The sequence below is a fragment of the Bos indicus genome, chromosome 26 (assembly GCF_029378745.1).
Source record: "Bos indicus isolate NIAB-ARS_2022 breed Sahiwal x Tharparkar chromosome 26, NIAB-ARS_B.indTharparkar_mat_pri_1.0, whole genome shotgun sequence".
Classification (NCBI taxonomy): domain Eukaryota; kingdom Metazoa; phylum Chordata; class Mammalia; order Artiodactyla; family Bovidae; genus Bos; species Bos indicus.
The window spans coordinates 17,262,244-17,277,175 of record NC_091785.1 but is presented as its reverse complement, the minus strand read 5'-3'; the positions used below and the strand labels follow the sequence as shown (position 1 = coordinate 17,277,175).

At 38.5% G+C, this 14,932-nt stretch overlaps 1 protein-coding gene across 1 annotated transcript in view; it reads right to left on the bottom strand.

Annotated features, from left to right (window-relative positions):
• CC2D2B (coiled-coil and C2 domain containing 2B) overlaps nucleotides 1-14,932 on the bottom strand; it is a 109,198-nt gene that overhangs the window by 35,642 nt on the left and 58,624 nt on the right. Inside the window, exons 21-24 of the mRNA XM_070780566.1 lie at nucleotides 8,534-8,626; nucleotides 4,746-4,837; nucleotides 1,539-1,709; nucleotides 3-103 (exon numbers count right to left, since the gene is read on the bottom strand). Of these exons, the coding sequence (XP_070636667.1) occupies nucleotides 3-103; nucleotides 1,539-1,709; nucleotides 4,746-4,837; nucleotides 8,534-8,626 (457 nt within the window). The remainder of the gene's footprint in view (nucleotides 1-2; nucleotides 104-1,538; nucleotides 1,710-4,745; nucleotides 4,838-8,533; nucleotides 8,627-14,932) is intronic.

Below are 14,932 nucleotides of genomic sequence, written 5' to 3'. Positions count from 1 at the left end.
ACTTATCTCATTTAAGAGTTCATCTGAGGCTAATGATTTGATTGTTTCTTTATGTCTGAGGCGAGACATGGATGATATCAAATAAGTAGGCATATCCAAGGACCTTCAGGAAAAACAAAATAGAGACATACATTTTAATTAACTTCAATATTTGTTTTGGTGCGAGTAGGTGTGTTTTTGCTTATGCTTCTGTGCTGTGTTGTTGGGTTTCTGCTTATGCTTATAGAGCTAGATAAGACAGTTACCCTGGATCTTACAGTTTGCTTTGGGTCTTCATAGCATAGGGGGTTAGAGATAAATATGTGACAATCACTACTCTGAAAGGGTAGCTCCTCAGTGCTGAGCTATGGATGGGAACCAGTCTGTGGCAAAGTCTTCACTGATCCTCAGCAAAAAGGGAAAAATAGGGTAGGTAATACTTTGAGTTATATTATTTCTATTTTTGGTGTTATAGTATTCTTTCTTTTACAGATTAATTATTGCAGAAAGTGAAAGTCACTCAGTCATGTCCGACTCTTTGTAACCCCATGGACTATACAGTCATGGAATTCTCCAGGCCAGAATACTAGAGTGGGTAGCCTTTCCCTTCTCCAGGGAATCTTCTCAACCCAGGAATTGAACCCAGGTCTCCCCCATTGTAGGTGGATTCTTTACTAGCTGAGCCACAAGGGAAGCCCAATAAGCCCGATTATTGTAGAAAATGGTAGTAATTTTAAAATGTCCTTATTTCACAAAACAGCCTTGAAATGTGCATTTGTTTTGAGAATATCAAGTGTATCATAAATAAAATCATATTTACAAAACACAGGCAAAATCTTGAAGAGGTTTTAACTGTAGATTAGTAGCTAGTAAGCAAAATGTTTCTCATAGGTAAAATTCACGGGATAAACATAAAATATGAAAGTAGAGCACACCTGTGTTAAATGTAGATAGAGAGGGACACTCAGTATCCCTTAGGTACCTGGGTATGAAACAGTCACAATATATAGATTATATATGAGATTAAATATATGACACTTTATATTGAGGATATACTAAATATTCAGGATGACTTCATTTGACCATTCTGACCCCACATATCCTCTGCCCAAGAAACATCAATAAAACACATCATTCTGAGTGCCTGCAAAAGAGATGGTAAGATCTGATTTTTATAGAAGTCACATAAAATGACAAGTCCAAAATGGAGCCTATTCTCTCCTGTATTCTACTATTCTACTTCCAACACTGTGAGTGGACAGTATAATTGGCAATAGCTGCTTAAGTTTTCAAAATAGGGAATATGGACAGAAGGCATTTATTTAATAAAGCACCCAAAAATATACATGTTAAAGATACTTCAGGCATCTCAAACTTCTGCAAACTTTTACTACATAGAAATGACAGTTAAGTTTGACTATTCAAATGAAGATTTCAACTCTCATTCAGCTTTTGTATGTAGAGCATCAATAAAGTACAAAGTTTTATTAAAAAGACAGTTTAGAAATTTACATTTAAGACATTTTTTGTAACTCCAATAATTGGTGCAATTGCCTTACCTATTAACTGTTGTTTTCCGTGTAGGAATATTATAAGCTCTCAGTATTCTGATAAGAATCTTAATATCTCTATCACAGATAGTCTGTACTGCCACTTTTTTCCTTTCTTTCCTCTGAGGCTTTAACTTTCTTCGTTGTTCAAGAAGCTTACAAACTGCATATGTCAACTGGCTAAAAAGTGGTCAATCAGATTGATATAAAATAATAAGATTTGAAAGATAACGATTTTTAAAATTTATTATAAATACAGTCATTATTCTGAACCATGTTCTCTTTACTGTGTAGGGGAGACAGAGTTGTCTTAGATCCAAGAAAATAATCTTTTTTGGAGTGTGGAAGGGATTCTGAGTTTTAAGAGAGCATCTGATTGCTCCATGTTCTTTGGGTATATGGTCCAAGAAGAGATAGGGCATGGAGAGGTAATCCCATGAAACATGATGTTATTTCAAAAGATTATTCATTTTTTAGGAATCATTGTCTTGATCATTTTCTACATAGTTCTGAGTAGGAGTTAGTTATAAGTGCTGCAACTCCTGGCAACACAAACCTTTATGGAACCTACATGGAAACACAAAGTTATATGGAATTATAACTTTATGGTCACACTTGTTTTCCTCTAAAGACTGAAAATAAAAACTTCAGACTACCCTACAAAGTTACAGTCATCAAAACAGCATGGCACAAAAAAAAAAAGCATAGTATTGGCACAAAAATAGAAATGCAGATCAATGAAACAGGACAGAAAGCCCAGAAATAAATGCATGTACTTATGGTCAATTAATCTAAGGAGGCAAGACTATATACAATGAAGGAAAGACAGTCTCTTCAATAAAGGGTGCTGGGAAAACTGAACAGCTACAAGCAAAAAATGATATTAGAACATTCTTTGACATCATACACAAAAATAAATTCAAAATGGATTAAAGACCTAAATGTATGACTGTACACTATAAAACTCTTAGAGGAAAACATAGGCAGAACACTGTCATCTTTTTCAATCCCTCTCTCAGAGTAATGGAAATGGAAAAACAAAAATAAACAAATGAGACCTAATTAAACTCAAAAGTTTTTACACAGCAGAGGAAACAATAAACTAAATGAAAAGACAGTTCACAGATTGGGAAAAATATTTGCAAATGATGTGACCAAGGGATTAGTCTCCAAAATTTATAAACAGCTCATGATGCTTAACATCGTCAAAACAAACAACTCTATCAAAAACGGGGCAGAAGACTTAAACAGACATTTTCACCAAAGAAGACATATAGATGACCAAGAGGCACATGAAAAGATGTTCAACACTGCTAATTATTAGAGAAATGCAAATCAAAACTGCAAGAAGATATCACCTCACACCAGACAAAATGGCTATCATCAAAAAACCCACAAACTATAAACACTGGAGAGGGTGGGAAAAGAGAACCCTCCTACACTGTCGGTGGGAATGTAAATTTGTGAAGCCACTATGGAGAACAGTCTGGAGGTTCCTTAAGAAACTAAAAACAGAGCTACCATATCATCCTGTAACCTCACTCCTGGGCATGTATCCAGAGAAATACATGGTCTGAAAGGGAACATGCTCCCCAGTACTCATTGCAGTGTGTTTACAATAGCCAAGACATGGAAGCAGCCTAAATGTCCATATACAGGAGAATGGATTAAGAAGATGTGGCATATATATATATATATATACATACATACATATATATGTTTCTTAATATATATACAATGGAATATTACTCAGCTATTGAAAAGAATGAAATAAGGCCATTTGTAGCAACATGGATTGACTTAGAGACTGTCATATTGAGGAAAGTAAGTCAGAGAAAGAAATGTTGTGTAATATCATTTATATGTGGAATCCAAAAAAAGATACAAATGAACTTATTTACAAAACAGAAACAGACTCATAGACTTAGAGAACAAACTTATGGTTACCAGCCGGGAAGGGTTGAGGGACAGTTAGGGAGTTTGGGATAGACATGTACACACTGTTATATTTTAAATGGATAAGCAATAAGGACCTACTGTACAGCAAAGGGAACCCTGCTCAATATTCTGTAACAACCTAATTAGGAAGAGAATTTGAAAAACAATAGATACATGTATGTGTCTAACTGAATCACTTTGTTGTACGCCTGAAACTAACACAACATTGTTAATCACCTGTACTCCAATGTAAAATAAAAGTTAAAAAATAAGTTTTCATCATTGACACACTCACATCATGGTCAGTTCGGTTCAGTCACTCAGTCGTGCCTGACTCTTTGCAGTCCCCATGGCCTGCAGCGTGCCAGGCTTCCCGGTCCATCAGCACACACACCACTATATATGACTACTAAATATGAAATAGATAACTAATAAGGACCCATGGATAGTACAGGGAACTCTACTAAACATTCTGTAATGGCCTATATGGGGAAATAATCTAAAAAAGAGTGGATATACGTATATGTACAACAGATTCACTTTGCTGTACAGCAGAAATTAGCACAACATTGTAAAGCAACTATACCCCAATAAAAAGTTTTTAAAATACGTTTTCATTTAAAAACACTTGCTCATAGAAGAATTACTTCAAGGTATATTTTAGAATAGAAACCCCTCCCCCAAAATATATCTCAGCATCCTAAACCAATTAAAACCTTCCTGTTAATACTAAGAATCTGCAAGTGGCCCCAGAGTGGTTTCCCAAATATGTAGCATCCCTAATTCCTGTTCCTACCCTTAAGTCTCACAGATAGGACAGTATGAGAATTGAGTTCCTTCAGCAAAAGGCTCCCCCTCAGCTGCTTGTGGATCACAGAGTGCTTATGTCAGTCCTTGCTGAGGATTCAGTTTTGAAAGGGGGAGATTATAGGCTTAGAGCATGGTGCTACCACCAATGATTTTTCCAGAATCAGTCCCAGGACAGGGAGATCTGAGAGCAAAACTAGTTTGGGACCAAGGTGTTTTGCTTTCTTTTTTTTATTGCCACAAGGAGAGGGTTAAAAACTAAAATACCATACAATTGAAAATATAAATCATACAGATATGTCCAAAATGGAATTTTTAAATTATTAAAAATATTTAAATCACTATATTTCATTTTATGCTTTGTAACTGGATTTAGACATTAATATAAAAAGAGAACTTATTTGAAGACTCTGAAGGAACTAGCTTATACTTTGTATTTCAGACTTAAATAATAATAATTTTAATATATACCTTGCAGATACAATTTCTTCATAATCAGCCACAATATCTGATAAGTTAAATTTGCTAACTTTGACAATTCTTCTCATTACCAACCTTCTCATCTACAAAAAATATTTTTAAGAAATAAAGAGTTCATATTTTAAGATTAAGTATACACAATGCTACTAGTGTCACTCTTTTGTTACTCTTACTTTTTGTAAGTAAGGAATGGGAAGGGGAATTAGATAAGTGAAAGTATGGTTCGGTTTTCTACCATTATCAAAATCATTCCTAACACTCTCATTATGACCCTCTCATCTCTTTTCCAACCTAACTCAAGAGTATTCACATAGACAGAATCAGTCTTCACCAAAGAAGATGATTACCCGTGAATGTGTTTTTACAGCAGTCACTTGTATTCACACAAATCTGGATCCACAAAGAAACGTCATCGCATTTCTGTATGTCCTTGGAGTTCATCCTATTCTGACCTTAAGTTCTCATTCTGTCTGCTTGGTTAGATATTCAGTGCTTCAACAGAGCCATTCCCCTAAGCCTATGCTGCTTGTAGAACCCACAGAAATTGGTTCCTCTAAGGACTCTGAAATTCTATATAGTCTAAGGACATTTCTCCCTTTCTACTCTAATCCCATCCTTCACGTCAGGTGTAGACTTTTAGAAATGAAACCAGGAAGAAGCGTGTCTCGAGGCAAATTTCCGCTTTCTGTCCTGCCACAAATCATCCTGGAGATAATTGTGTATACGTGCATGTGTGCTAAGTCGCTTCACTTGTGTCTGACTCTTTACGACCCTATGGACTGTAGCCCACCAGGCTCCTGTGTCCACGGGATTTCTAGGCAGGAATACTGGAATGGGTTGCCATGCTCTCCTCCAGGTGATCTTCCCAACGCAGGGATCGAACCTGCATCTCTTACCTTTCCTGCATTGGCAGAAGGGTTCTTTACCACTAGCACCACCTCGGAAGCTCAACCTAGAGACTAGTGATCTGCTTAAATTATATAGGAAAATGAGGTGGTAGAATGGGAAAAACAGAATTCCTAAGAATTACTCTGCTGTGTGTGTGTGTGTGTGTGTGTGTGTGTTACTCTCTTTGTGACCCCATGGGCTGTAGCTCACCATGCTCCTCTGTCTATGGAATTTCCCAGGCAAGAATACCGGAGTAGTTTGCCATTCCCTTCTCCAGGGGATCTTCCCAACCCAGGGATTGAACACAGGTCTCCTCCATTGCAGGCAGGTTCTTTCCCGTCTGAGCCAGCAGGGAAGCCTGTATGGGCAACAAACTGCTTGCTTTGAAGGTGAACCACATCCCTCTCCCCTCTGACCCCATTATTGTGCTGGAGCCCTCCCTTCCTTCTCTTTCTTTCCCTTCTCCCACCCCTTCTCTCATTCTCTCTCTCTCCTTTGCTCCACTGGCGACACACAGACTGAGCTCCTTGCTGTTCCTGCCACAGGCTACGCATATTCCTTTCTCAGTTTTCACATGTGGTTCCATCAGCCTGCGATGTTCTTCGCCCATGAAAACTCTAACTTTTTGGAGCTTCAACTCCAGCTCCCTCAGCTTTCAGGTCTTTCGTTGGTGTTACCTACTCAGGGGCTTTCCTTGATTATCTTATTTAAAATTGTACCCCACATCCCCACACACACACACACCTGTGCTCTTTTCCAACTTTACTTGTTAGAGCACATATCACAATCTAATACACTAATATTTTGTTCATTATCTGACTTCTCCCACTAGAATGACTAGGAGGTCAAGGATTTTAGTCTCTTTTGTTTACTGCTGTAATTTCAATCTCTAGTATAATGCTTGATTAACAGCAGATGCTCATTAAGTATTTATTGAGTAAATTAATGGAAGGGACAAATTGAGGAGAGCTACAGGCCTCTTAGACACAAATATTTCAGCAAAACTTTATCTAGCAATCCACGAGACTGCTGGGACTTTACTGCTCCAACCCTGGCCTCAGGTACCACTGACCCCAGTAACATAGTAGGGAGTTTAACCCACATAACTCACAATCAGATTTAAACACCCATGGCCCTATGAGGCCTCCAATGTCAAACCACAATTCCAGCACCTATAATTAGAGTCAGTATCCTTCAACTTGTGTGTGAAACTATCTCCGGATAACAAAAAAGTCTTCACAAGGAACTGAAACACAATCACAAAATGTTCTTGACACTCCTTTGCAGGATCCTGCATGAAGTTCCAGAATCCTCAGACACTTGTGCTCTTACCACCTTCCTGATCCTCTGCTCCCTCCTGGGCTTCCTTATCCATCAAAAAGAAGAGAAGGGATGAGTAGGGTATGTGTTCCCTTTCTTATAGGAATACCTCTTTATTTCCTAAGACATAAATCTCATTATTAAATCACCTCAACTCTTTTTAAAAGAAATACGGAGCTGGTAGGGCTTTCCAGGTGGTGCTAATGGTAAAGAACCCGCCAGCCAATGCAGGAGACATAAGAGATGCGGGTTCAATCCCTGGGTCAGGAAGATCCCCTGGAGGAGGGCATGGCAACCCACTAGAGTATTCTTCCCTAGAGTCCCATGGACAGAGGAGCCTGGTGAGCTACACCCCACAGGGTCACAAAGAGTCGGACACAACTGAAGTGACTTGGCACACACACATGGAGTTAATAAAGAAGGTGTAGGAGGGGTAAGGGTGAGTGGGAGAAAACACCTGCCAATGATAAACAGGAAGTACTGACACAGACTAGGATAGCTACAGAGGTCTGCATTTCCAGCATGCTCTCAGCGAACAGGGTACAAACTAGCACAGCACTTGCAGTTTTATCATTTTACTTCAGAAGAAAAGCAAGGCAGGCATTTTTATTGTCTGTTTTTATAAAACAATAAAGCAGGACTCAGTGCATAGATTACTCGCCCAAAGACAAATGGGGAGGTCAGAACAGGTCTGCACATACCTGCCTAGGCCTCATCTAGTCACACAAGGTCACTTCTCTCATGTCTTTACGAGGTATTTGGTGTGTATCTCTTAGATCTTTCCATGGCTCTCTGCTTTCAAGTTATCTTGAAAGGCTTCCCTGGTCCTCTATAGCAAGGGCTATCAATTCTACTCTTGCAGAAATCTTAGAAATCTCCTCAGCCTTGTGGTTTTATTCCTAACCTCATTAACTGCTCAAACGTGTCTCAACATTTCCTGAGTGAAGAGGACAGTGCTGGGCATCATGGATCTATAGATATAGTCCCTGTGCTCTGGAAGCTTAGTGTGGAAGGATGAGGGGTCAGTGCAAAGAAATCAGGAGTGAATTTGATTGAGGGGTTCCACCTCAAACCTGGTTTAGGCTTTGGCAGGGTGTTCTGTAAATATCTGAAGCATGTCTTTCTCTACTATTTTCTGTCTCCTAGCAGGTCCTCCATCTATTGTCCACTGAACTGCTGTGGTGTGTGGCATTATGAGTTGTTAATAAAACTAGGGAATCCAACAAAATGCTGCTGTATTTCTCAAGGTGAATTTTCAGGGTCAAGAAGAGATGGGTGTAAACAGAAAAAGTTGGAATATTCTCTAATAATGAGTTTGCTGTCAACTGAAGTAACTGTTGCATCAATAATACACGTCAACTGTGTACATTTACAGATGGTCAGTAACTAACTCTGAAAAAGAAGTCTGAATGGAACAGAAAACCCCTTAGTGATCAGAAGGAGGTGAGGAGCAACCAGGTCTGCCCGTCTGACTCTCTGCGAAGAGTATAGTACTACGCTATGCATCCAGCAGACTAGTTTTCACAAAAGTAAATTCAAACACACTGACAATGTTATTTTGTTGTTGTTACCTTTTTCAGAAAATTGGCAGAATTATTCCTTTGTGCAGTAATAGAATTCACATCTGAAATGGACATATCCTTTTCTATCTGACTTTCATATTCCTGTAAGTAGAGAAATTAAATTAGTTTCACTTTTTTTTTGGCCATGCCATGCAACATGCAGGATCTTAGTTCCCCAACCAAGGATTGAAGCCGTGCCCCCTGCCCGCGAAGTGCAGAATTTTAAACCACTGGACCACCAGGGTAATATCCTAGTTTCACTTCTTGAATGTAACAAAGTTTAGCTATGATATGCTGCAATGAAATATTAACTACTCATTTCAGTTTATGTGTAGGAGATATTGGCAACACTCTGGAATTGGGCGGAGAGAATGTTTCTTTAAGATTCTTCCCTCTGAGAATTAGCGAAGAACCGTTATATTTTGTTTTCTTCTAGGAAGAGTTTCATTCATCTTTTAAAACTAAGTAATGATTGAGGAAAAAAAACTGCAATTGAGAAAATGGTAAGAAGATGTAAAGACAACTGAGAACTATTCTTCATGTGCCTATTTACCTGGTATCATTAGAAACAAAAGAAATGGGAACTATTAACATTAGAGTATATATAATGTTCAAGTTGGTGGGCTTTGGAGGTCATAGTCCTGGATTCAAGTTGGCCCTGACATTTACTAACTGTGTGGTTTGGGGAAAAGTTGATTAACTACTGCAGATCTCAGTTTCCTCTTTTGTAATAATATAATTACTATTAACATGTCACAGGATTGCTGTGAGATTTAGCTAAAACAATATTTACAATGTGTGTAGCATGTAGTAAGTAATCAAAATATGTTGACCATAATCAATAACTTTAATTTTACATATAGCAGTTGGTATGATTATTTGTCAGGATGCCTCATTTATATAATTTAAAATAAATCCACATCTATTACATCTGCATGTATGGGATATGTTCCTAAAGCACATAAAAATTATTTTATATTATAGAGAACATTAAAGACACCACAAAAATTATGAATTATCTTTACAGTAGACAAATTATCTGAAAGTAATTTATTTTCTAATTATCCATAAGAAACCTTGAAATTAATTCTGTTGGCAAGTAACCACTTTTACCTAAGGATATATTATATTATATATATGGATGTGAGAGTTGGACCATAAAAAAGGTTGAGCATTGAAAAACTGATGCTTTTGAATTGTGGTGTTGGAGAAGACTCTTGAGAGTCCCTTGCACAGCAAGGAGATCAAACCAGTCAATCCTAAAGGAAATCAATCCTGAATATTCATTGGAAGGACTGATGCTGAAACTAAAGCTCCAATACTTTGGCCACCTGATGCGAAGAGCTGACTCATTAGAAAAGATCCTGACGCTGGGAACAATTGAAGGTAGGAGGAGAAAGGGACAACAGAGGATGAGATGGTTGGATGGCATCACCGACTCAATGGATATGAGTTTGAGCAGAGTCCGGGAGATAGTAAAGGACAGGGAGGCCTGGCGTGCTGCAGTCCATGGGGTTGCAAAGAGTCGAACATGACTGAGTGAACGAACAACACTATATTATTTCCCATTATACTGTTTCCCAGGTGGCTCAGTGGTAGAGAATTCACCTGCCAATGTAGGAGATGCAGGTTCCATCCCTGGGTCAGGAAGATACCATGGAGAAAGAAACGGCAACCTACTCCAGTATTCTTGTCTGGGAAATCCCATGGACAGAGGAGCTAGGCAGGCTATAGTCCATGGCATCACAAAAGAGTCAGACATGACTGAGTGACTAAACAAACAAAATATTATATTATTATTTCATATCACTGTATTTTCTTTAAAAACTATTAAATTGTAAGATTTACTTAAATACTCTGGATGTTAATTTTTATTAACTATTTGAACTGTGGTGTTGGAGAAGACTCTTGAGAGTCCCTTGGACTGCAGGAGATCCAACCAGTCCATTCTGAAGGAGATCAGCCCTGGGATTTCTTTGGAAGGAATGATGCTAAAGCTGAAACTCCAGTACTTTGGCCACCTCATGCGAAGAGTTGACTCATTGGAAAAGACTCTGATGCTGGGAGGGATTGGGGGCAGGAGGAGAAGGAGACGACAGAGGATGAGATGGCTGGATGGCATCACTGACTCGATGGACGTGAGTCTGAGTGAACTCCAGGAGTTGGTGATGGACAGGGAGGCCTGGCATGCTGCGATTCATGGGGTCGAAAAGAGTCGGACACGACTGAGCAACTGAACTGAACTGAACTTACAAATATCTTTTCCTAATTTGTGGGGTTTAAATTTTAATATTATCAAGTTAATTATTCTACTTCTTTATAATTTATGCTTTTTGTGCTTTGTTTAAGAAATACTTTCCTGTCCAAGATTAAGATATCCATTTAAAGTTTTGCATTTCAAAGCAGAAGTAGAGACACAGATGTAGAGAGCAAATGTATGGATACCAAGGAGGGAAGCGGGGTGGGGGGAGGAATTGGGAGACTGGGATTGACATATATATGCTATGGATGCTGTGTATAAAAGAGATAACTAATGAGACTCTGCTGTATAGCACAGGGAACTCTACTTGATGCTCTGTTGTCACCTGAATGGGGAGGAAACCCCACAAAGAGGGGATATATGTATACGTATAGCCGATTCACTTTGCTGTACAGTAGAAACACAATACTGTAAAGTATTTTAAAAATTAATTTAAAAAATGGAGTTTCGGATTTCATGGGTAATCTTCATTACACATGGTATTTATTTCTTTTGTGAAGTCTGAATCTAATTTTACATCATTCAAAATGTCCTACAATTCTCTCCATTAAGTTTTGTACATGTTTTGTTAAATGTATTCCTGTGTATTTAAGAGTTTTTATTGCTACTGTAAGGTGTATCTTTGCTAAATTACATTTTTAGTGGGTTTTTATTGGTGTATAGAATGTTATTTATTTTTTGTCTCTAATTTTTCCTTAAGTTTTTCAAACATACAGAAAATGAGAAAGGCGGTTAAAATCTATGTACTTAGTCTCTAGGTCAAGTAATTAACATTTTGCCACATTTGTTTAATCTATTTCTTTTCTTTTTTTGGCTAAAATATCTCAGTGTAAATTATAGCATGATGACACTTCACTCTTAAATACTTCAGTATGAATCTCCAAGTACTATGGACACATTCACAGTGCCATAATCACAGACAACAAAATTAACAATTTCCCAATATATCTATAATTCAATTATCAATATACTTAATATTCTAATATCCAAATTTTACCAACTGCTGCTGTTTTCCCACCAATCACTGTTCATATTTTTTCAAATTTTTTCCCATTATAAGTTATTACAAGATATGGATAAAGTTCCCTGTGTTATACAGTAGGAACCTGTTGTTTATTGATTTTCTATATAGTAGCTTGTATCTCGGAGAAGGCAATGGCACCCCACTCCAGTACTCTTGCCTGGAAAATCCCATGGACGGAGGAGCCTGGTAGGCTGCAGTCCATGGGGTCGCTAAGAGTTGGACATGACTGAGCGACTTCACTTTCTCTTTTCACTTTCATGCATTGGAGAAGGAAATGGCAGCCCACTCCAGTGTTCTTGCCTGGAGAATCCCAGGGACGGGGGAGCCTGGTGGGCTGCCGTCTATGGGGTCACACAGAGTCGGACACGACTGAAGTGACTTAGCATAGCATAGCTTGTATCTGCTAATCTCAAATGCCTAATTTATTCCTCCTCCATTCCCTTTCCCCTTTGGTATTGGTAAATTTGTTTTCTATGTCCATGAGTCTTATTTCTGTTTTTAAAATAAGTTCATTTCTATCTTTTCTTCAGATTCCACATGTAAGTCGCATCATATATATTTTTTTCATTTTATTTTACTGAGAACATGTTTTACGTAAGATGGCCAAATGATAGCTTTACACAATCTAGAAAACCACTACTGATTACAGCCTGGAAATTCCTAGCAAATCAAGGGATGTACATGTATGAGCACATAAATGCACTTTTAAGACTTTGAAATGCATTTCCTAAATTGAAGATGGTATCATTTGTCTTTTTCCTTCTGACTTACTACACGATTATCATGTAGTATGATAATCTCTTGATCCACCTATGTTGCTGCAAATGGAATTATTTCATTATTTTTTATGGCCAAGTGTATATATACACTACCACATCTTCTTTATCCATTAGATGCATACTTAGGTTCCTTCCATGCCTTGCTATTATAAATACTGCTGCTATGAACATTGGGACGCATGTATCTTTTTGAATTAAGAGTTTTCTTTGCATATATGCCGAGCAGTGCGACTGCTGGATCATATGGTAACACTATTTTTAGTTTTTTTAAGGAACTTCCATACTGTTCTTCATAGCGACTACACCAATTTACATTCCCACCAACAGTGTAGGAAGGTTCCCTTTTCTCCATACCCTCTCCAACATTTTCTATTTGTAGACTTGTTAATGATGGCTACTCTTGATTGGAGTGAGGTGATACTTCATAGTAGTTTTGATTTGCATTTCTCTAACATATAACAGCCATGAAATTAAAAGATGCTTACTCCTGGGAAGGAAAGTTATTGACCAACCTAGATAGCATATTCAAAAGCAGAGATATTACTTTGCCAACAAAGGTCCGTCTAGTCAAGGCTATGGTTTTTCCAGTGGTCATGTATGGATGGGAGAGTTGGACTGTGAAGAAAGCTGAGCGCCAAAGAATTGATGCTTTTGAACTGTGGTGTTGGAGAACACTCTTGAGAGTCACTTGGACTGCAAGGAGATCCAACCAGTCCATCCTAAAGCAGATCAGTCCTGGGTGTTCATTGGAAGGAATGATGCTAAAGCTGAAACTCCAGTACTTTGGCCACCTCACGCGAAGAGTTGACTCATTGGAAAAGACTCTGATGCTGGGAGGGATTGGGGGCAGGAGGAGAAGGGGACGACAGAGGATGAGATGGCTGGATGGCATCACTGATTCGATGGACGTGGGTCTGAGTGAACTCTGGGAGTTGGTGATGGACAGGGAGGTCTGGTGTGCTGCGATTCATGGGGTCACAAAGAGTCGGACACGACTGAGCGACTGAACTGAACTGAACATATAACAATATTGAGCATCTGTCTTTTCATTTACTTGTTGGCCACTTGTATGTCTTCTTTGGAGAAATGTCTATTTAAGTCTAAAAATGATGGCTTTTTAAAGGGATCAAAATGTAACAGAAAAACAGCTGCACTTCCTAGCCAGTAGTCCCACATTTCATATTTGTCTGACTGGTTCCTTGTGGTGCTATTTAACTTGTTTCTCTATTCCTTATGTTTCTCATTAAAAAAAACCAAGTCTTAATTTGATTCGGGTAATACATTTTTGACAAGGGTATTTCAAACATGTAGTGCTGTGTATTTCATGTTGTATCACATTAGGAGGCAATAATATCTGTCTGTCCTTTATCAATGTTTTAGTTTCCTATTGCTGCTGGAACAAATTATCACAGATTTAGTGGCTCCAGACAACACAAATTTATTATCTCCGAGTTTTGTAGGTTAGAAGCCTAGATTGTCTCATGATACAAATGGAATTACTTACAGTGGTGTTAGCTATTTATTCCAGGTTTCACAAGGCTAACACCAAGGTTTAGGCCAGCTAGGTTCTCACTAGCAGACTCTGAGAAGAATCTGTTTCTAGGCTTATCTAGATGGTTGGCAGAATCTAATATCTCGGTCTCATTTCCTCACTGGCTGTGAGTTCAGGCCCACTCTTAGCGTCTAGACATAGCTCTCCAGTCTTCACAGGTGGACCACTAAATCTCAGAGCCAGCAACTACATGCTGAGTCCCTCTCATGATTGGAATTCCTCTGATTTCTCCTGCTATTGCAAAAGCGATCTTTCTTTTGCTCTTAGTTGGAAAGTTTTCTCTGCTTGTAAAGGCTCATACAATTAAATTAGGTCCACCCAGATAATCGACCACAATCTCCCTATTTTAAGCAAGGTACATTACATTTTCATAGGTTCTGGGCATCAGGGAGTAGACATCTTTAGGGAGCCATTATTCTGCCTACCACACTTAATAAGATTAAGCTGGATCACTAAGTCAAGGTGGTAACAACTAGATTTCTCTATTATAGAGGTACAATTTTCCTTTTAAAATAAAAAAAGTAGCTATTTATTCTTAAAAGTGGGTATCATCTTCAGCAAATTTATTACGTGTGCAGGTGGCACTACTGGTAAAGAACCTGCCTGCCAATGCAGGAGACATGAGACACGGGTTCAGTCCCTGGGCTGGGAAGATCTCCTGGAGGAGGGCATGGCAACGCACTCCAGTATTCTTGTCTGCAGAATCCCATGGACAGAGGAGCCTGGAGGACTATAGTCCATAAGGGTGCAAAGAGTCGAACACGATTGAAGCTACTTAGCACAGTCAGCATGC